At 42.4% G+C, this 21,276-nt stretch overlaps 1 protein-coding gene across 1 annotated transcript in view; it reads right to left on the bottom strand.

The window, feature by feature from the left end:
• Enthd1 (ENTH domain containing 1) overlaps window positions 1-21,276 on the bottom strand; it is a 153,839-nt gene that overhangs the window by 82,049 nt on the left and 50,514 nt on the right. Inside the window, 1 exon segment of the mRNA XM_008851215.1 lies at window positions 1,999-2,117. Coding sequence (XP_008849437.1) covers window positions 1,999-2,117 — 119 coding nt within the window.

Raw genomic sequence — 21,276 nt, 5'->3', positions numbered from 1 at the left:
GCGGAGCTGTAAACAAATGACCAAATGGGAAGGAAGATCAGATTGAGGGACAGTCAGAAACACGGAAAACAACCAGTAAACAGAATTAAAAAGAACTGTTAAGAGTTATGCAGATACAGAATCACCAAAATATCCAGATAATACAACTTCAAGAAAGAGAAAACAAACAACAGAAAATGTTTGAGGAAACTTTTCTCAATAACAATTCTTAGAAATAGAGATGACATGATTTTTCCCAGTGAAAAGTCTCATGGGGAACAAAGTCGAGAGGGAAAAGAAAACTCCCACACTTGGAGGGAAGATTTGATTTGCCAGAGGATGAGATTCGGATAGTCTTGAGTTAGAGTATGGAGTGTGAGTGATTTATACAGCAATGGAACAGGTTTTGTTTTATCTTTTAAAAAAATTATGTGTATGAGTATTCTGTTTGCGTGTATGTATGTGCACCACATACATGCAGTACCCATGGAGGCCAGAAGAGGGCACTGGATCCCCTGGAACTGGAGTTGAGATGGTTGTGAATCACCATGTGGGTGTCCCAAACCAAACCCGGGTCCTCTGCAAGAGCAGCCTATGTTCTTAACCACTGAGCATCTCTCCAGCCCATGGACTGGTTCTTTATCCTGAATGTGGCACTGGATACACAAATGTAATGTGTGACAAAATTACACAGAACCACATATACAAACACACAAAGTTAATCAAAAACTTGAAAACTAAGTGCTGAGTAAGGTCTATAGTCTGGTTAGCATTAACATACCAATGTCCTGGCTTTGATATTATGCCACAATTGTATGACATGTCAACGTGGTTCGCCATTAGAGATTTGTGCTGTGTCAGCCTTCAGAGGAACCTCTTACTACAGCAGGCAGTGGCTACTGCAGAAACCCATAACTGGCCAAAACGCTTGGAATAATGATGGTGGAGTGCCAGCCCTAAATGGGACACCTAGATCACCCCTCCAATCCTCAGGGTACATCACAGAAGACGAGGCCAAAGAATGTAAGAGCCAATCCATGTTGGGGAGATGTGTGGCAAAAAGATGTCTTCAGGATGTGACAGAGATGTTGCACTCACGAACTCACCACAGCTGTGGCCATCTGCACACACTCAATAACATTTCATCACCATGGATTGGGGAGGGGCCCATGAGGCCCACTTCTCTCAGAGAGACTACTGGCAATTAACAGTTGTTAGGGGAGGGGAGATCATTTTCTTCAGTGGTCCTTGCTTCACTAAATAACCTCCCATCCATGCTTGGGCAGGTAACTTATCAAACTTGGGCCACACAAGAGACATGGAAACAGGAAGGGGCTTGAGAAGAGGAGTTCCAGTGGGGGAGGGAGGGGGTTGAAGGACAGGAAGGAGGGATGAAAATGATTAACATTCATTATATAAATACATGAAATTGTCAAATGACATTGGAGGAAGCTGGGGCTAGGATATCCTGTGCTATTTTTGAAAATTCCTGTAAAGTTGTAATAAAAAGTTTTTTTAGGGCTGTAGATGTAACTCAATGGTAGAGTGCTTGCCTAGCATGCACAAGGCCCTGGGGTCCATGCCGAGTTGGCCATGAAGCTTACTTATCGGCAGGTTGGAATTCTTGACCAGCACATGACCTGCCTGAGACGTGACTTGTCTGAGAGGCTTCATGGCTCCTGACTTTTCAGCACTACAAAATAAATAAATAAATAAATAAATAAATAAATAAATAAATAAATAAATAAATAGCACATACTATAATATAAAGGAAAAAACAATTTGACGTTATTCATATTTTAAGACCCTGAATAACAACACAAAACAGCATAGAAACCAAGTGGAAAGATGAGCAGTCTCAGAACACAGGAGGCCGGGAAAACGGACAGGCAGGCGGCGCTGCAGACATTGCTGGTTGGGCCCTATGGAACCCTGCAGAACTACAGAAGAATAGATTCATGTTTTAAAACCCAGTTTTGGTGATGATACAGCAGCAAAGAGGGACTGGCAGTGCCTTACCTCTGTGGATTTCCACATCTTGGTCCTGAGCTGCGGAGAGTCCTTGGGTGGCACAGTTCCGGCAGGCAAGGGAACGTCTTGGCAAAGCTCTTGTTGTAGTCTTGCCTTGGAAGCGTTTTCTGTCAACAACATAAAGCTAAGATTTTACTTTGGCAAAAACCAGTCATCTTTTTGTATTAGTGTATAACTTTAATCATGTTTGAAGATTCATTCTGCTTACTAAATACATATCATACGCCAGTGGATACCTGTAAGTATGAATCACTTCAACATACTTTACAAACATGAGCAAGCCTAGGTGATTTTAAAAAATACAATTTGAAGACCATGGCCCTGTCCTTTCTCAACAATTCTGTTACATGTTTATTACTTGAAGTTTTTGGTGGTTTTTTGGTCTTTTTTTGGAGACATGGTCTCCCTGTATCCCCAACTGGCCTGGAACTCCCTATGTAGCCCAGGTTGGCCTCTATCTCATAGAGATCTGCCTGCCTCTGCCTTTCAAGAGCTGGGATTAAAGGCATGCACCTCCATGCCTGGCATTTGAAACATTTTTAAAATAATATATAACATGATAGTAGGTATGGGGTCACATGTAGCAATGTATAACAAACAAGAACTTGAAAATGTGAAAAATAGTCAAAGGAAATTTTAGCATTGCAAGAATGATACTATAATTATTTTAACATTTAAGGAATTTTATTGCTGCAACATGAATGCCATGTGTTCTAAGAGAAATCAATAAAATGCACCATAGATTATCTGATAAAGCAAATACACCTTTAATGTAAATCAATTTTTATAGTTTATTATTTTTATTTTATATGTATGAGTGCATTGCCTGCATGTATGTAAGTGTACCCATGTTGTACAATGCCTGAGGAGGTCAGAAGAAAGTGTTGGATCCTCTGGAACTGCAGTTATAGATGGTTGCTAGCTACCATGTGGATACTGGGACCCAAACCCAGGTCCTCTGCAAGTGCAGTCAGTGCTGTTAACCGCTGAGCCATCTCTCCAGTTCCATAAATAAAAAATTTAATTTAAGCATAAAAGGGGAATATGCCAATGAAAATAAACTGTTATATCTGCTTATATAGTTTTACTAAATTTAACATTTTTGCAGTTTTAACATCTTTTGCTTTTCTGTATTAATTATCATGTATTAATACCAGCTCTAAAGTTTAACTCTTAGGTCAGAATGTAGCTTGGTGGTATAGCATTCACACACACACACACACACACACACACACACACACATACACACACACACACACACACACACACACACACACACACACACACCATACACACACAGGAAGCACTGGCTTCCTTCCCTGCACCAGAAAAAGAAAGTCTAAGAGCATTAGAACCAACTCTATCTCAACATATTATTGTAGACAACAAGAAACATAAGACAGCTGTCTTCATGGAGATAATTGCACACTAGTGGGAGAACATAAAGACCCCACCCCACCCAACAAGAGCTAACAGTGCAAAGACCCTGTTAAAGGAATCAATTCCCAGATCTTCAAAATCTGCAGATATTCTTTCTAAAACCTCATCTGCCCCAGGGGCATCAGGCTGGTTATTTCTTCTTTCCATTCATAATCAAGTTCCCTCGCTTCACAAAAGACAGACCTATCTTTCACCCATTCTGTGAATGTGTCTTCTTCCTATCAAAGCCTAAGAACCTCTAAGGGACCAATAGCTGTAAAGGTAAAAGAAGCCAACTTCTTCAGGGAGCCTCCTTTGGTCAAGACATGGAAAACCTAGTGTCCTGTCCCGCATATATTCTTATGACAGAGCAATGGCAATGAGGCATGTTTGTAGTGGTCCATACGAGGACACCTGGGATGCAGAACAGAGAAATGTCATTACAGCATGGGGCAGCAGGACAGGCGACAGATTTCATTTCATGTTCCTATGTTTTTCATCTCCCAACTACTGTCAAATAATGAATCACTCCTAAGGTCCCTGAGGGCAAAGCAATGGGAAGCTGAGGCTGGCAACTGTACCTCCAACTGCAGTAGACATTCGGGAGCCTGGGAGTCTTCTCATACAAACCTACAGCAATGGTGTCAGCATGCACAAGACCCAGGCAAACTCAAGCAGACAAAAATCCAGCACACAACCATGGAAATGAGCAGCAGGCCCCAATCTTAGTCGAAGAATTATTGGCAGCTGATTATTGCTGGGTGAGGAAGAGTTGATCTTAAAGGAGGAACTCTAGGTAGGCTGACTAGATCCCACTGGATGAATTTGTACTGAGGGACATCTGGGGGCACTAACTTTACATGATAGGCCTTAACACAAATGATAGAATATATGAATTCCAGTGAGGGGGAGCTATGGGAGGGTGTCAAAGGGGAAGGGGTATAAAGATGATTTTATGTATGAAATACACAAAACTTCAATTAAAAAAATTTAAAAATAGACAATCACATAACAGTTCACTGTTCAGGTAAGACTCCGAGTCTGAGGCCAGGCTGGACTACATGAGACTCCCTGTGCTGGATAGCTTTAGTGTCGACTTGACACACCTGGGTTGAGGGAGCCTCAATTGGGGAATTGCCTCTATTGGACTGGCCTGTGGCCATATCTGAGGGGCATCTTTTTGATGAGTGATGTGGGAGGGCCCAGCCCACTGTGGGTGGTGCCACCCCTGGGCAGGTGGGCCTGTGCTGCATAAGAAAGCAGGTTGAGCAGGGGCCAGGGGAGCAAGCCAGTAAGTAGCATCCCTCCATGGCCTGTGCTCCAGCTCCTGCCTCCAGGTTCGGGCCCTGAGTTCCTACCTTGGGCTCCCAGATGAACTGTGACCTGGGATATGTAAGCTGAATAAACCCTTTCCTCCCCAAGTTGGTAGTGGTCAGAGTATTTTGTCACAGCAAGGAAGAACAAACTAGGACAATCCCCCTCTGTCAAAAATACAAAAACAAACAAATAATAAAAACCGGCAGGCAAGATGGTTCAGCTTGGTAAAGGTACTTGTTGCTAAGCCTGACAGCCTGAGTTTGATCCGTGCATGGTGAAAGGAGAGAACTGGCTCCAGCAAGCTGTCCTCTGGCCTCCATGTACGTGATGTGACATGTATGGGCACACACACACACACACACACACACACACACACACTTATGCATACAAAATAAGTAAATAAAAGTGTAATAAGTGTCTAGAAAGATGGTTCAGCAGTTAAGAGCACTGGCTGCTCTTCCAGAGGACCTGGGTTCAGTTTCCAGCACCCACATGGTGGCTAACAACCATCTGTAACTCCTGTTCCAGGGGATCCGAAGCCACCTTCTGGCCTCCACAAGCAGCAGGCAGGCACATAGTACTTACATACATGCAGGCAAAACACTCATACACATAAAATAAGATTTTTAAAGTGCAATAAAATTTCTTTTAAAGAATGTAGGAATTTGAAGGTAATCAGAGCAATATTTACATTTATTTGAATAAATAGGATTATTTTATGGAGGGAAAAAAAGTCACTTGAAATCTAATTCAATATTGTCTAGAACCTGCAGGAACCCAATCTACAGTAGAAGAGCTGGGAACATTGCAAGCACACACTATAAGCCAGCTTCTAAAACTCACATTGACAGTTATAAGGTAGTGCTTTCATTTTTCCACAACTTCCTTTATATTAGGATAGAACACAACAAGCTCTTTTTTCAATTTTTATTTTTATTTTCACATGTATGAGTGTTTTGCCTGCATGCATGTAAGTACACCCGTGCATGCAATGTCTACAGAGGTCAGAAGTGGGTGTTGGGTCCCCTGGACCTGGAGTTACAAATGGTTGTTAGCCACCATGTGGGTGCTGGGAACCGAACCTGGGTCCTCTGCAAGAGCAGCCAGTGTTCTTAGCAGTTGAGTCATTTCTCCAGTCCCACAACAAGTATAATTAATAGTTATTTGATAAATGTTATTAAAGGGAGTTTTTTGGTATTATTCCCAGAAACTGAAAAAGTAAATAACTCCTAATGACTGTTTTAACAAATCTTTTTCCAAGTAATATGTTTCCAATTCTTTGCCTTCAACAACACTAAAGAAAGACTTAATCAAGTTAACAGTTGACAGGAGATGAAAAATATTTTTATAATAAATCGCTATATAATTGTTGGCATATTACTTGGAAAGAATTCATAGAATTGATTGACAGTACTACAATAAAGTACCTTCTAGTCCCAACTATAATTTATGTGAACAAGTTTTCACAGCATCTACATCTATGAAAACACAAAACAAACAGAGTTGATGCTTACAGCAAGCATGAGTGATATTCATATGTGGGTAAATGAATGGTCCTGTGTAGCTCATAAAAGTATGTGCTTCCAATTAAATTGTGTTCTTTATGTTTGATAAGTACTTATAAAAATGCATATGCATTCGGTGCTTTTGCTAGATTGTGTACTAGACAGATGTATTAGAAATCAGTCTAGCCTGGCAAGGTGGCACATGTTTGTAAACCCAGCGCTTGGGAGGCAGAGGCAGAAGGATCACAAGTTTGAAGGCAGCCTGGATATCTACCTTAGGTTGTATAGTGAGATTCTGTTTCAAAAATAATTCATTTATATGTGTATTTGATATAAAAAGGACTTTCAGGTATACAAATACTATATATAAGGATAAGATTCTGTGAGAGGTATGAAATAAAGCCTGACTTCAGTGAGAGAAAGGGGTGACAGGAAGATACCATAGTTAAAGAGGACCCTGATACTGTCCCAATGGTGCAGGCCTTAAAATGCATGGAGAGAGGGATATTATTTCCTTTTCTCTTTTTCAGTACTGGAGATTGAACCACAAGCCCTGTGCATGCTGGGCGTGATCTATTCACGTGGTGTCTAAAGCCCAAGTCCAAGTGCTTTTTGTTATATTTTGAGACATGGTCTCACTATGCAGCTCAGGCTGGTCTCAAACTCATGATCCTCCTGCCTCCCAAGTAGCTGGTGTTACAGGCATGTGCCAACACACCAGCTTATTTTTCTTTTCTTCTTTTATACTGATATTTGTAATATGCCATGATTTGAAATTATGCTTATAAAATTTCACACTCCAACCTAAACATTTGTGAGGAGGCATATCAGTTTTCAAAAATCATCTTTGGAGTTCTACAAGAAAAATACCTCAAGAAGGAATAGTCTGCATGAGACGTGGCTTGACCTTCAGGAAGTCTTTCTGCATGAGACGTGGCTTGACCTTCAGGAGGCTTTCTACATGAGACGTGGCTTGACCTTCAGGAAGTCTTTACCGCCTGACCAGAAAGGGCAGTCTAGCATACAGACAGCCTTACAATAACCAGTTAGCAATCACATGTCAGGGCTAGAGAGATGGCTAGGTGATTAAAAGCACTTACTGTCCTTCCAGAGAGTTGGGGGGGTTCAGCTCCCAGTACCTACATGGCAGCTCCCAACCACCTATAACTCCAGTTCCATGGGATCTGATGCCCCCTTCTGGCCTCCAGGGGCATTGCACACATGACACATACATGCGGAGAAAACACTCATAGACATAAAATAAAAAGAAATAAATCTTAAAACAGACTTTTTTTTTTGTTTTGTTTTGAAAGCCAGGCATCACAGTGAATGGCTTTAATCCCAGCATTTGTGAAGCAGAGGTAAGCAGATCTTTGTGAACTCAAGGCTAGCCTGGTCTATATATAGAGTGTTCCAGGCCAGCCAGAGCTACATAGGAAGACCCTGTCTCACAAAAGAAAAACAAAACGAAACAAATTACATGATGAACCTTCTTAAGTAACTACAGGAATGGCCTTGGACAGAAGTGGAATTTGAAGAGGCTTTGAAGAATGCCAGGATTCAATAAACGCAGATGACAGAGATGGCTCCTGGCAGAGAGAATCATGCAAGCCAAAGGAGCAAGCACAGTAGGTGCCAGATCCTGAGGAAATAACAGGAACTTTTCATTTTGTTGTAACCTCACACGAAAATGAGTAATTAAAATGGGCTTATTTGGATTCAGCGAATTTGTAATTAATACTGGCAAACAGTGGTGACTTGGGGCTTATATCATCTATCTGCTTTCCTGAGATTTAATCAGAAACTATAATTATTACTCCTTCAACATTCAGCAACAAAATTATCTTTGAAGTTACATGGAATTGGGCTTTAGATGCCACCAGAGTAGATTAATAAAAACTTTAGAAAATCATATCTGAAGAAAATTGTGAGAGACATTGACATTGAACAAGAGCAAGAATTATGAGGAAAAGAACCATACATATTTGGAGATTTATTTTGGTCTAGAAGAACTGTTCTGGTTTCCTGTCTGTTACTCAGACAAACACCCTAACCGAAGGCAACAGAAGGGAGGAAATGGTTTGTTCAGCTGGCAGTCCTGGTTACAGTCCCTCACTAAGGGGATGTCAAGGCAGGAACTCTAGCAGCCAGTCCATCACAGCCAATGTCAAGAGCAGAGAGAGGAACGCACCATGCCACCTATTTGTTCTTATGTGCAGTTTGTTTTCTTTGCTCCCATGAGATGGTGCCACCCACATTCATGAGTCTTTTTACTTCAGTTCATAATCAAGGGGCTGGAGCAATGGCTCAGCAGTTAAGAGCACTTGTTGCTCTGGCAGAGGACCAAGATTTGATTCCCAGCACCCACATGGCAGCTAACAACCGTCCATAACTCCAGTTCCAGGGGCTCCAATGCCTTCTGGCCTCTGTGGATGCTGCATCCATGTGGAGCGCTTACATACATGTAGGCAAAACACTCATACACAGAAAAGTTTTAAAAAATAGGTGGCTGGAGAGATGGCTCAGAAGTTAGGAGCACTGACTGCCCTTGCAGAGGACCCAGGTTCGATTCCCAGCACCCACATGGTGGCTACAAACTGTCCTTAACTCCAGTTCCAGGGGAATCTGAAGCCCTCTTCTGACCTCCACGGCATTCAGACACATACAATAGAAATAATAAATAAAATATTAAAAAATAATAATAATTAATTTTGGAGGCAGAGGCAGGAGGATTTCTATGAGTTCAAGGCCATCCTGATCTACATAGTGAGTTCCAGGCCAGCTGGGGCTACAGGGAGACCCTCTCTCAAAAAGACAAAAAAAATAATTTGAAAAACTAACCAGCACAGTAACTGAAGAACTATGAAGCTACCTTAGGGACAATGAAAGCTTGTGGACATGCATCATTCTCCTTTCTTAGTATCAGACTGTACAACACTGGATGTGGGATGTGCTTTACACTGGCCGATTACACAACAGTTAGTTCTAGATTTTCACAAGCCTAGTGGATGGAGGAGAGACACATTTAGTGTCTTGGCAGAATGAAGTCCCTCTGGAATCACTGCAGTTTAGCAACTGAGACTGAACCTGTGAGCCAGGAGGACAAGGATGCAACGAGACGTCTCAGGGGAAAGCGTGAAGACGCCACAGGAAATGATGCCCCGGAGTCTCTGGAAGGTGAGTGCCTGATGCCATGGCTGCAGAACTTTGTAGAAACTACCTAGAGACACTAGAGGTCTCGCTGAGCCTGCACTGCTCAGATAATATCTCAAAGCCGAGCCGCCGAGCCCTGCACTAGTTCTGATACACTATGAGACATTATCAATGAAACAGCGTCTTTGGAGTTGAGATGCCCCATACGCTGAACAAATCCCCAAACTCTTCCACTTTCTCCTGAACATTTATCAACACTGTCGTGTGGAACAACAGAGTCCTTTCAGGTGTGATTTAAGTAAAGTCTATCGTTTACTTTGACCTATGCTTTCAGACCCAGGAAGGGGCATAAATTGTAGTTCCAGCAGCCAATGCAGGAGGCCTGCAGTGCAAGGCCAGCCTGCACAACACAGTGGGGCTCAGGTTTTAAAAAAAAAAAAGTTTTCATAAAAGACAATGTATTCCATCATAGAAAATATTCAGGGGCTGGGGAGATGGCACAGTTGGTGACGTGCTTGCTGTGTAAGCATGAGGACGTGAGCTGGGATCTCCAGGCACAACAGGGTGCAGTTGAATCCCAGAGCTAGGGAGGCAGGGACAGGAGGATCCCCAGAGTTCACTGGCCAGGCAGCTTAGCTGAATCAGTAAGTTCTAGGTTCAGTGAGAGACCGTGACTCAAAAAATAAGGTAGAGAGTGACTGACGAAGACACCAGAAGATGACCTCTGGTCTCCAAAACACATGCGTGCTCATCCCCATGCATATGTGTACACACATGAACAAGCACCCCCCACACACACACACCAAACAAACAAAAAAATTTAGTGGGTACTGAAGAATTAAGATTAAAAATCATCTCACAGTGACCGTGTGTCTGTAACTTCTGCAGAATTGTGAATTTGGAATCTTGACTCTCTCCCTCCCTCCCTAGATTTACTCTGTACCACACTGGCCTGTAATTCACCATGTGACCCAGGTTGGCTTCAAGCTCACAGCAATCCTTCTGCCTCCACCGAAAAGTTGCAAGAACAACACAAAGAACACTGTTTCTTCGCCACCCAGATTCACCAACTGTTAGCGTTTAGCTGCATTTATTTGTCTGTCTTCTCTACTTTTCTCTTTCAACTGCACCTATTACTATTGCCCTGTATTTTAAACTTGGAAGAAAAGCTATTGTCATTGAGCCCCCCAGAAAACACCCTCCAAGACACATTTCTACGTGGGGTTGCTCTTAAAACCGTATCTGTGAGGAGTGAAGGAGGCGGATGGACTGTAGCAAGAGAGGACTCAGCAGATCCTTCTAGAAGTGGTGAGGCCAGACTGTCTCCTCACAGTGACAGCCGAGAAGCAGGAGAGCTAGACCGTAGCCAGGCCCCATGTGCAGCCTCTCAGGAAGGGCGCAGGGCCTTGGGCACAGAGGCTTTCTCCAGCTGTAAGGAATTCCCAGAGGACTCAGGGAAGTGGCCTCTGCCACCCACCTTCCAGCAGCTGAGGGGACAGAGCACCTTGGCCCTGGAGGAAAGTTCTGGAAGATGCTCCACAGAACCTTCTTCAGACACACCTCTCTTCTGCTCTGTTGTTCTGCCTCTGCTCACAGGACACGGGGTGCACAAATACCATGCATTTTCCTTGAAAGGAGAATTTGAGGGCATGTTTTGTAAAAAAGGGAGAAGAATAAAGAACAAGAAAGCGCAGGCATTTAGACAGAGTTAAAAGCTAGACGAAGCCCGTGGGTAAGGTAGAAACGACCTTTCATTGCTGAAGATTTTTTTTAAGTTTTATTTATTATTTTTATTTTATGTGTATGTGTGTATTGCCTGCATATGAGTAAGTGCACCTGTGTTGTGCAATGTGGAGGCTGTCGGATCCCCTGGGACTGGAGCTACAGATTGTTAGCTGCCATGTGGGTGCTGGAATTCGAACCCGGGTCTTCTACAAGAACAACCAGTGTTCTTAACCACTGAGCCATCTCTCCAGCCCCCACTGCTGAAGATCTTTAAAAAGGGAGTTAAGGCAATTTCATTTCAGCCTTTTGCCTACAAACAGACACATTCCAGGCACTGTTGCCAAGAGGTCTCAAGAATAATGAGAAACAGGAAAATTCACAAACTGAGTGATGCTCACCTAGAAACAAGGGAAAATAATCAGTTACACAAAGGCAGGTTTGAATGTTCAGTGACTAACTCTTGGGTCAAGACAGCCAAGTGATGCTGCAATGCCAGATTCCTGGCACAGACCTGGGAGAGTAGCTCAGTAGCTGGGATTGTGTCTGGCATGTGAGGTGTTTAATCCTCAGTGCATGTGCATACACACGAGCATGCACACACCCATGCCACACACATGATATTTCCATCACTCAATACCCAACACTTAATAAGGTATTTGAAAATCAAATAGGATCTTTAAGCTGGGCGTGGTGGCATACGCCTTTAGTCCCAGCACTCAGAAGGCAGACGCAGGCAGATCTCTGTGAGATCCTGGTCTACATATTGAGTTCTAGGCCAGCTGGGTCTACAAGGAGACCATGTTTTAACAACAACAACAAAACAAAAGAACTAAAGCCTCTGCCTCTGCCTCCCAAGTGCTGGGAATTAAAGGGCAGTGCCCACCACATCCAGATTTTTCTATTTTTTTTTATGTGTATGAATGTATTGCCTGCATATATGTGAGTGCACCCATGTCATGCAATGCCGTGGAGGTCAGAAGAGGATGTTGGATTCCCCTGGAACTGGAGTTAAGGACAGTTTGTGGCTGCCGTGTGGGTGCTGGGAATCGAACCCGGGTCCTCTGCAAGAGCAGTCAGTGCTCTTAACCACTGAGCCATCTCTCCAGTACCAGCTTTTTTTATTTTTATACGGTGGTTTTTATACCAAAATCAAGTTTTAAAAATCCACAAAAGCCAATCAGAACAGATGGTGCTGACATACAGCCAGATATATAGATCAGCAGATCAGAGCACACAGCTCCAAAATAAATCCACACATTTATGGTCAGCTCATCCTCAACAGCAGTGCCAAGAACACACAAAAGGGAGGGCAGACAGGCTCTCAGGAAGGGGTGCTGTGAAAACTGGAAATCTACATGCAGATGAATGAAATCAGATCCTTACTTTACTCCAATACAAAAATCAACAACAACAACAACAAAAATGGCCAGAGACTTAAACATAGGACAGCAGAAGGAAACCTGGGGAAATGTTCTTTTGCAGTGTTCTCTGGTTCTGGGTCTCAAAATGTGGCCAAAATCAAGGTGTTGGCCCAGCTGGATTCTTATGCAAAGACTGAGGAAGAACCCACTTCCAAGGTCATTTGGGTTGTGGCAGAATCAAGCTCCCCGAAGCTGTAGGCCAGGGCCACTCAGTTTCTAGAAGCCTCTCAGGTTCTGCATTTTTCCACCTTCATGTCTCACTTGGAATCTTTCTCATGTTCTCCTCTGACACCAGCTGGAGAAAATGCTACAATTCTAAGAGTTTATGTGATTAGATTAGGCCTACCTAGATAATCTTTTTGCCCTGTAATACAACAATTATGGGAAATTGTTTACAGGCTCAGTAACCATTCCTATGTGCAGGGCTCTACTTCTGCTCCAAGGGGAGGAGATTAGATGGGGACACAAGGCACTGGAGCTCACCCCAGAATGATGCCTACCGCACAGCCACAGTTACGAATTCTTTTTCTTTTACAGTCTGTACTTTTTTTCAGGGCTGAGAACTCAGAGGTAGAGGCCTTGTATAGCTTGTATGAGGCCCTGGGTGCTGTCCTCAGAACCACAACAAAACAAAACAAACAAATTTGTGCTTTTTCTGTTACATGTAAAAATTAAAACTTTATCCCAGTACTACAAAAATATGTTCTCCTAAATCTTCTAAACATTCTTATTTATCTAGAATTTCTGTGTGCATGCACAATGTGAGACCTAGCCCATTCTCTTCAGTATGGGTGAACTGTCTCAGCTAAACTAACTGAAGGACCCAGGTCACACTGGCTCCATTTCTTAGCAGCCTCCTTCTTGTCATCTTAAGTCTCTGTTCCTAGAAACTGTAAGTTTTCTTTGCCCCATACTGCAGGCTAAGATTAGGCAAGCCGGGACATGCCTTGCTTATCTGAGTCTAACAGAACCCACCCGAAATTCCTGACCATAAAACGGCACCCAGAGGCTGATAGGGGCACCCTACCATAAAAGGAAAAATTGAGACATTCCAGGCAGCTGACTATGACTATAACCAATGAAATTTCCCCCCTGTACAAGCTATTCAGAGTTATCCAATCAAATCAAAGCTTGCCCAGTTTGCGTGGGCTTTTTCAAGAGTTCCCAATAACCCCCCCCCCAGCTCATTGTTGGTCAGGGCTGGACTCCATTCATTGGCTCCTGGAGTCTGTGCCCAACTGGTCATTCAAGAATTGGAATGCTTTTCAATAAAATCTTCTAAATTTCTAATTTTGGTGGGTGGTCTCCATTCCCGAACCTCGGACCCAACATTTTGGGGGCTCGTCCGGGATTTGGTACTATTGGATGGACCCCCTTTTCTGGGAAGAGTGCTAGTCTGCTGGCTGGCTTCTGCGAGTTTTCCTCTGGTTTCTGTTTCTGGTGTCCAGACAACCTGGGCTCACAGGAGACCAGGCAGACACACTATTGGGGGATCCAGGGGATGTTCTAGCCTGGCCCACTTTGGAAATGGAGCAGTCTTTTTGACTGACTCCGCACACTGTGAAATCTTTCCACCAGCTCACAGAGAGCTTCCTTCTTTGGTTCTCTCTGCTTCCTTCTTGCAGTTTCGTTTTTGTTACCATGTGATTCTCTTGTTCGTGTTTGCCTTAATACCTTCTCTCCTCCTAGTCTTCCTTGAGATCTTTCCCAAGATAGGTCAACAGGTTTCCTCTATGCTAGAACATGCCCATAGCTATGAGGAGATTATGGAGGAAGTGTTCTCTGATCCACCTAATAGATGAGTGCCTTACATGCAAAGGACCATCCTACTCAAACTCCTTGATTTTTGTGTTTTGAGTGCACCTAGTTTGTATGGAATTCTGTCATGTGTGTCTGTGATCACTGTCTTCATATGTTTCTGTTAAAACAAACTAGCCACTTCAGTTATTATTTTCATTCATTTATTGTGCACAAGATTATTGTTTTTACTTTGATTTGTTTTGGCATGCCTAATTAAAATACATGTGCAAATTTATATAAAAAAAGAGAATAGTTTGATAGTACATTCAAAGGTATTATAGATTTGGGTACCCTAAATATCTAGGTCTCTAGGTTTATTAAATGTTTCACAAAACTTTCAAGTGCTAGTTGTTTATACAAAAAAGTATCTAAAGCCAGGTATGGTGGCGCACGCCTTTAATCCCAGTGCTCACAAGGCAGAGGCAGGCAGATCTCTGAGTTCCAGGCTAGCCTGGTCTGCATAGTAAGTTCCAGGCCAGCTGGGGTTACAGGGAGATCCTGTCTCAAAGACCAAAAACAGTATCTGAGCTGGTTGTTTAAGGACCTTATTTGTTACATACCTTTTGGTTTGGGTTTGCTTTCATAGTGTTTGTCTTATGGTGTCTCTTTGGTTTGCTCACTTTAGAAGTATTTTGGTTTTGACATTCTTGGTCTGGTTTGTACTGCTGTCAGATCGCTAAGGCCTGAAAATGGTTTAAGAAAATTGAACTCCTGTTGGTTATAGGTTTGATATGTTAACTCATCTTCAGAACTGGAGATGAATTCTGGGACTGGTCTTCCTGCCTGATCCTTTTGGTCTTGTCCTGTTTCCTGCAGCACAGCTCTGTATGCAGACAGATGTGGCCTGTTTGGGGGAGGGGCGCTTTTTGTCTCTGGAAATTCTGCTGGCTTAGATATGGCTCTGTATTTTTCTCCCCTGGAGCAACTCTCCCCTTCAGCTCTCATGTTTGAGTCTGCATTGAACTGCCTTTATACTAGCTATTGATAAAACTCCCATCAGCAGTTGAAACCAGGGATCTTATTTTGGCTTGAATAGAGGTCTGGAAGAGCTCCTCCAGGCTCCTGGAGATGGCTACATGGCAGTGGTGCTTTTGTTTCCCTGGCTAGAGGACACCCGAGTTAGACATAGTAGCACATGGCTTCTTCTGGGGTATCTTGTAAGCACTGATCCCCAAGAGGGACTGAGCCAGTCTCTTGCCTCCAGAACAGCCTGAGACTAAGAACCCTCTAGGGGACATGCTTTCTCCCCGTTTCATATTGGCAACCATGAAGGGATCCCCAAAATTCTAATAACTTATTTATTTACTGGTCATGCAGAAATTTTTCAAGAGCACACTGAATTTGGCTCTTAAGCTAGCAGGTGAACCTTATCTATTTTGCTATCTTGCCTCAGGGCATTCGGGCTTAGGCTGAAACCTTACGTGGCTTTGGCAGAGCATTTAAAGAATTTAAGGCAGCTTGTCCCATGGACAAACAGAAAAAGGATTTTAAAAGCCATTCTTTTCCCTGAACTTTTTCTCAGGTAGAGGGGATCGAAATTTTTATTTTAGGCCCTGTTAGGCACCAAGGAAGCTGTGCTCATACCAAATGGTCCTGAGGCACCTGCTTTTCTAACTAGATCTAAGCATTTTAAATTTCAGTGTACATGAAAAGTCAGGGGCCGTGCTAAGACATATGCTTTCAGAGCAACAACGCAGTGATTTATGTGCTAAACATAGCACCCTGTTCCTTCTGCTGCCTTCAGGAGTTTGTTTTCCAGCATAGCTTGTATCTAGGAATGAAGAGATCCAGAGAACTTTGCTTGGCATTACAGCTACTATGGTTGGTGAGAGACATGGATTCCTTTGCTTTACTTTTAAATCAAGTCTAACTTAACTGGGGTGCTTTGTAAAAGTAAAAATGGTTGCTGTTTGAATTTAATCTATGAGGCATGTGAATCCCACAGGGCTTGTATCCTGGTGGGGGATGGGCTTGATTTATTATGGGACTGTGCTCACTAACATGGACATGTGGCCTGGTCACCACCATGGCTGCTGACCTCGCCAAGAGGGAGGCAAACATGTGACCTGGTCTCCACCTTGGTTGATGACATTATCAATATGGGGACAGTCACATAGCTTGGTTGCCATCCTGGACAATGACATTTTCAAAATGGCAGTGACCTGTGTGACCTTGCCGCCATCTCAATCCAACCACATGGCATGATTCAAAACGGCAATCAATACCCAGAAACCTACTGGTAGCAGGGTTACCTAGGAGTTCCCTGAACTACAGGCATTTAATCACATATCCTAATTCTCTTGCAATTTATTTTTGTTTTGGATTCTTGATGGGATCATATAAAAGCAATACATTTTTATTTCAGACTAAGGAAGTAATGCCAGATCTCCACAATGGGAGTCTAGACTTTTCCCTGTTTTAAAGGGGATTACTTTAAATTTCAACTTCTTGTATGGTATATTTACTGATTTTTAAAGAAGGCTTTTATATTTGTCTTGTAAAAATTACCATGTACTTTATGCATACACTCTACAACCTCTAGACATCTCTGAGGATTAGCTCATAACTGTTGGCTGCAGTGTGTCTTCTTAGAAGCCGGGCAGTGAGATGACTTGGGGTTTGTTTCCTTTGCAGTCTTTCTCCCTTCTTTCTCATAGGAAACAAAGGACCACCCTGAGCCTGAGCTGTTGCTGTCACAGATGGCCAGCCCTGCAGACTTGGCATGCTGGCTCCTGACCCTGTGTGCTGTGCTCTTGTGCTCTCACCTCTCATTCTAAGTTCCTGCTCGCTACTATGGGAAAGGGTTAACTGTAGACAGCTGTCATTGAATCATACTCATGAAAACTGTTTTCTTACTCTACTTTTTAATGAAAACTATTTAAGCATTAGCTTGATCATACTGTAACTTCTGGCTATGATTAGTTTTGAGTGCAAATGAAATGTATGATTCTGTCTTCCATCACGTGTTGAGGCTGACACTCAGAAATATTTACTGTATTAAAATATAAATTATAGTTTTGAAAATGCTTTCTTCAAATGAAAGCCTTCATGTCTAGCATCAATATGTATGGCTTTGTTCAGCACAGCCATTTTTGAGATGATATTCTCATATGTATAATATATATGTGTATGAATGTATGTTTATATGGATGTTTGTATGGATGTATATGTATAGATGTATATGTAAAGTACTGCTGGCTTTTAAGAGTTTCTTTTGTATACATCTGATCAGAATTTCATCAAGGTAATTGGTCTTGGTTTTGAAACTGGTTTGTTGTGACATTGTGTCTAACCACAGTATTTATTGAATGGACTGTTATGAATGTGTAGACTTATGTTTAATACTAATGGAACAATTATTAAACAATAATTTACTAGATATCAAATTGACTTGTTAAACAAAGTAAAATATTTAAATGGTTTTATGTTTTCTATAAGGTCTACCTGGGAACTTAAAGCACAGTGCATACATGAGTAATGTTAACTCACTATGTTACCTTAATATATGTAATTTGAATTCCACGTTCTTTTAATAAGATGATGCTGCAGAGCACTCTTCTGAGTCAAAGCACTACCATCTTCATGATTTCAGCTGCCAGGTCAGCTTTCGTGAGTGGGAGTCCATGCTGTCGAACCGATGCATAACCTCCATCTCTGCCACCATGGCCACTTTGTTCATGGGCCCATTGAGCAATGACAGGAACAGCTGAAGAAAGAGGCTGACAGTCCACAGAGCGGGTCATCCGATCTACTTGATTATTAAACTCATCTTCTGCTGAAGCCACTTTTTGATGAGCATTTACATGATACCAAAGTATTTTCACATCCTTTGCCCATTTGGAGAGATCTACCCACATACTTCTTCCCCAAATGCCTTTCTCACCAATTTTCCAATCATGCTCCAAGTCCCTGACCATCTAGCCAAACCATTGCTACAGCCCATGAATCCGTATATAATCACACTTCTGGCCATCTCTTTCATTTCAGTTAATCCCAGATCCAGTCAAGCTGACACCCAGGATTAACCATCACACAGGATAAAAGGGATAATGAAATTCATTTTAAATAAACTTATTAAAGGTTTGAACAGGTTTATGGAGATAGAGTTGTTAATTTTCAGTCCACTCCTGGCTCGTACTCCACACTGGGTTGGAGATTTAGATTAAATGGTACCGTACAAACAAGTATTGGGTTACCTATGAGTACTGAAAGATGTCCTTTATGTTTACCCATAACAAGAATGATTTGACTCAAGAAAAACTAGGTCTGCCAGATGTATGTAGTCTAGAAGAAAACAGTTTCGGTGAAGTTCGGTCTGAATTCTGATTGAGCTTACTCCCTGTCTGTAGGTATGTGATATGATGCCTCCCTTCCTTCTAAAAACTGTAAATCGAGGTGTGGGAAACTGGAAAGGAAAGGGGCCTGCTTCTGCTTGTAATTCAGCCTTCATCTGAGACAGACTTAAGAAATTCTTGTTTTAAGGCCCCTTTCCTGAGCTGTGCCTAGTTAACCTGTGATGATAAATCTCTTCCAGTCAATGTTTATTGAGAATGTTTGGGTTTTGTTCAAGCTTTATCTATATATTACACAGTAATTAAAGGCACCAGGCTGGTGCAACTAACCTTCTTGGATGGTTAATAACCACACTGAAAGGCCCATACTAATCTGGACAAAGGGGCTTAAGGGACAGTTTTGTTCCTTGCCCTGGAAAGTCAACAGTGTCCCAGGGGACTTTGGGAATCTCTTGATATGTCCTGTAACTGTGGTGAGTTACCTGTCCTCTTCAGAGAGGCCATGGAGACCCCAGAAGAAGGACTTGAACCAGTGTCCAGTCTGCAAAGAGGGGGGTCAACACAGAGGAAACATTTTCTCCATGCTTCCAAGCAAAGCCCAGGTCAAGCAGGACCTCTAGACTTAACATAGATGGAACTGGTAAAAGAAAAGCCTGAGGAGCCAGGGGCTCCCCCTAAGCCCATGTGACCCCTGAGGAACAGATCCTCAAATGACCTTAAAAATAAAAGTAAACTGGTTTATTTGGGTCAACTGTATGGTCTTAAACACCCAAAAGGAAAGTATAACCAAAAATTAATCTGTATATTTCTTTAAGAGTCCAAAGGATTGCATTTCCCAGACATTAGACTTAAGTCCAGGTAGTCTAGACTATAGTAAACAGTAGTGATTTTATTCTTAACAAGAAAATGCTGCTCAGGTGTAAGACTTCAGTTCTTGGTCTCCAATACTGTAGTGCCCACCTGCAGCTACTATTGTTCTAAAATGATGGCTAAATTTATTTTCTCTCCCTGTCTAGAAGACTGATCCTAGCTACTCCAACAGCTATCAAGATGCCTGAAAGCAAATCCTGATTCCATCACTCGAGTCCAGCCTTGGCAGACAAAAGAAAAATGAGGAAGAACACAAGAGAGGGATGCTTTTGGAAGCCCTTGTCAAGAAGCTCTAGTGGATTTTCACATGAACATTTGAAAATTGCCCTGTTCTGACTTTTTTCTAGTTCCCTGTCTAAAACTTATAATGCTAACTATTCTTGCCTTTACTTCTCTGTCATATCTTCCAGGCATTGGTCAAGGACCTTCTTTTTCTCGCTATAGTTATAGTTAAGAGTTATGCAATTTGGGAGTCTTTTAGATAGATCCACTGAAGGGGGTACCCCAATTGCCTCACCCTGTGTCCCTGTTCAGCATGAAAGAAGCCAGAATTGTCTGCTTCCCAATTCCCTATTGACAATTTGGGTAAGCCTCTTCAGAGGGTGATAAGAATAGGAGATAGAAATTGGCTAGGCAGCTAAGGTAAAAAGACCTCAAACATAAGTAGCCAGTTTCTTTCTTGGCTAAAAGTCAAAATGTCCTTGGGCCTTTTACCAAACTACTCTGTCCCAAAGGCCAACAACATTAAAAGTATTTGGGAGCTCTTATCCCCAAAACATTTTAGGGTTACCTCTTCAAAGTAATAAAATAAAAGGTAAAAATTAGACAGTTTAAAAGTAAAGACTCCAAAAGAAAAGCAACCAGTTTCTTTCTCAACTGAAAGCTGGACAATTCCTTGGGTATGCTAGTGAGCTTATCTCTAAGACTAAAGATGCCAAAACCATTAAAAGGAGGTATTTGTACTGTTTTTATGTAAATCACACCTACAGAGTTAAAAAAAGATACAAGGCATCTACTAGAAAACTTTGGGTCCCTGGTTAGCCTAACAGAACCAGTAGTGATGCTTCTATTAACTTTCCTCTATAATCCTGGATAATAAACTCATGATGATACGGAGTCAGTACCACTCCCTCCAAACTAGATCAGTATCAAAGATTTGATTATTCTCCAAAAGGAGTGGGGAATGAACTGTCTGAGCTAAACTAACCTAGCCTAAGTTACTACATTTTGCCCAAAGCAGCCATTTCAGGAGAAGTGCCTTTTACTCTCCTTATGAAAGATACCTAGAAGGGAGAAGTAACTTTGAAGAAACTGTTAAGTTTCCTTTGTCCCATACTGCAGGCTAAGATTAGGCAAGCCGGGACATGCCTTGCTTATCTGAGTCTAACAGAACCCACCCGAAATTCCTGACCATAAAAGGGCATCCAGAGGCCGATGGGGCACCCTACCATAAAAGGAAAAATTGAGACATTCCAGGCAGCTGACCAAGACTATAACCAATGAAATTTCCCCCCGTACAAGGTATTCAGAGTTATCCAATCAAATCAAAGGTCGCCCAGTTTGCGTGGGCTTTCTCAAGAGTTCTCAATAAACCGCCCCCCCCACAAGGTAATCAGAGTTATCCAATCAAATCAAAGGTCATCCAGTTTGTGCGGGCTTTCTCAAGAGTTCCCAATAACCCCCCCATTGTTGGTTGGGACTCCATCCATTGGCTCCTGGAGTCTGTGCCCGACTGGTCGTTCAAGAATTGGAATGCTTTTCAAT

The sequence above is a fragment of the Nannospalax galili genome, unplaced genomic scaffold (genome assembly GCF_000622305.1).
Source record: "Nannospalax galili isolate Female #2095 unplaced genomic scaffold, S.galili_v1.0 scaffold445, whole genome shotgun sequence".
Classification (NCBI taxonomy): Eukaryota; Metazoa; Chordata; class Mammalia; order Rodentia; family Spalacidae; genus Nannospalax; species Nannospalax galili.
This window is presented reverse-complemented; position numbering and strand designations above follow the sequence as displayed.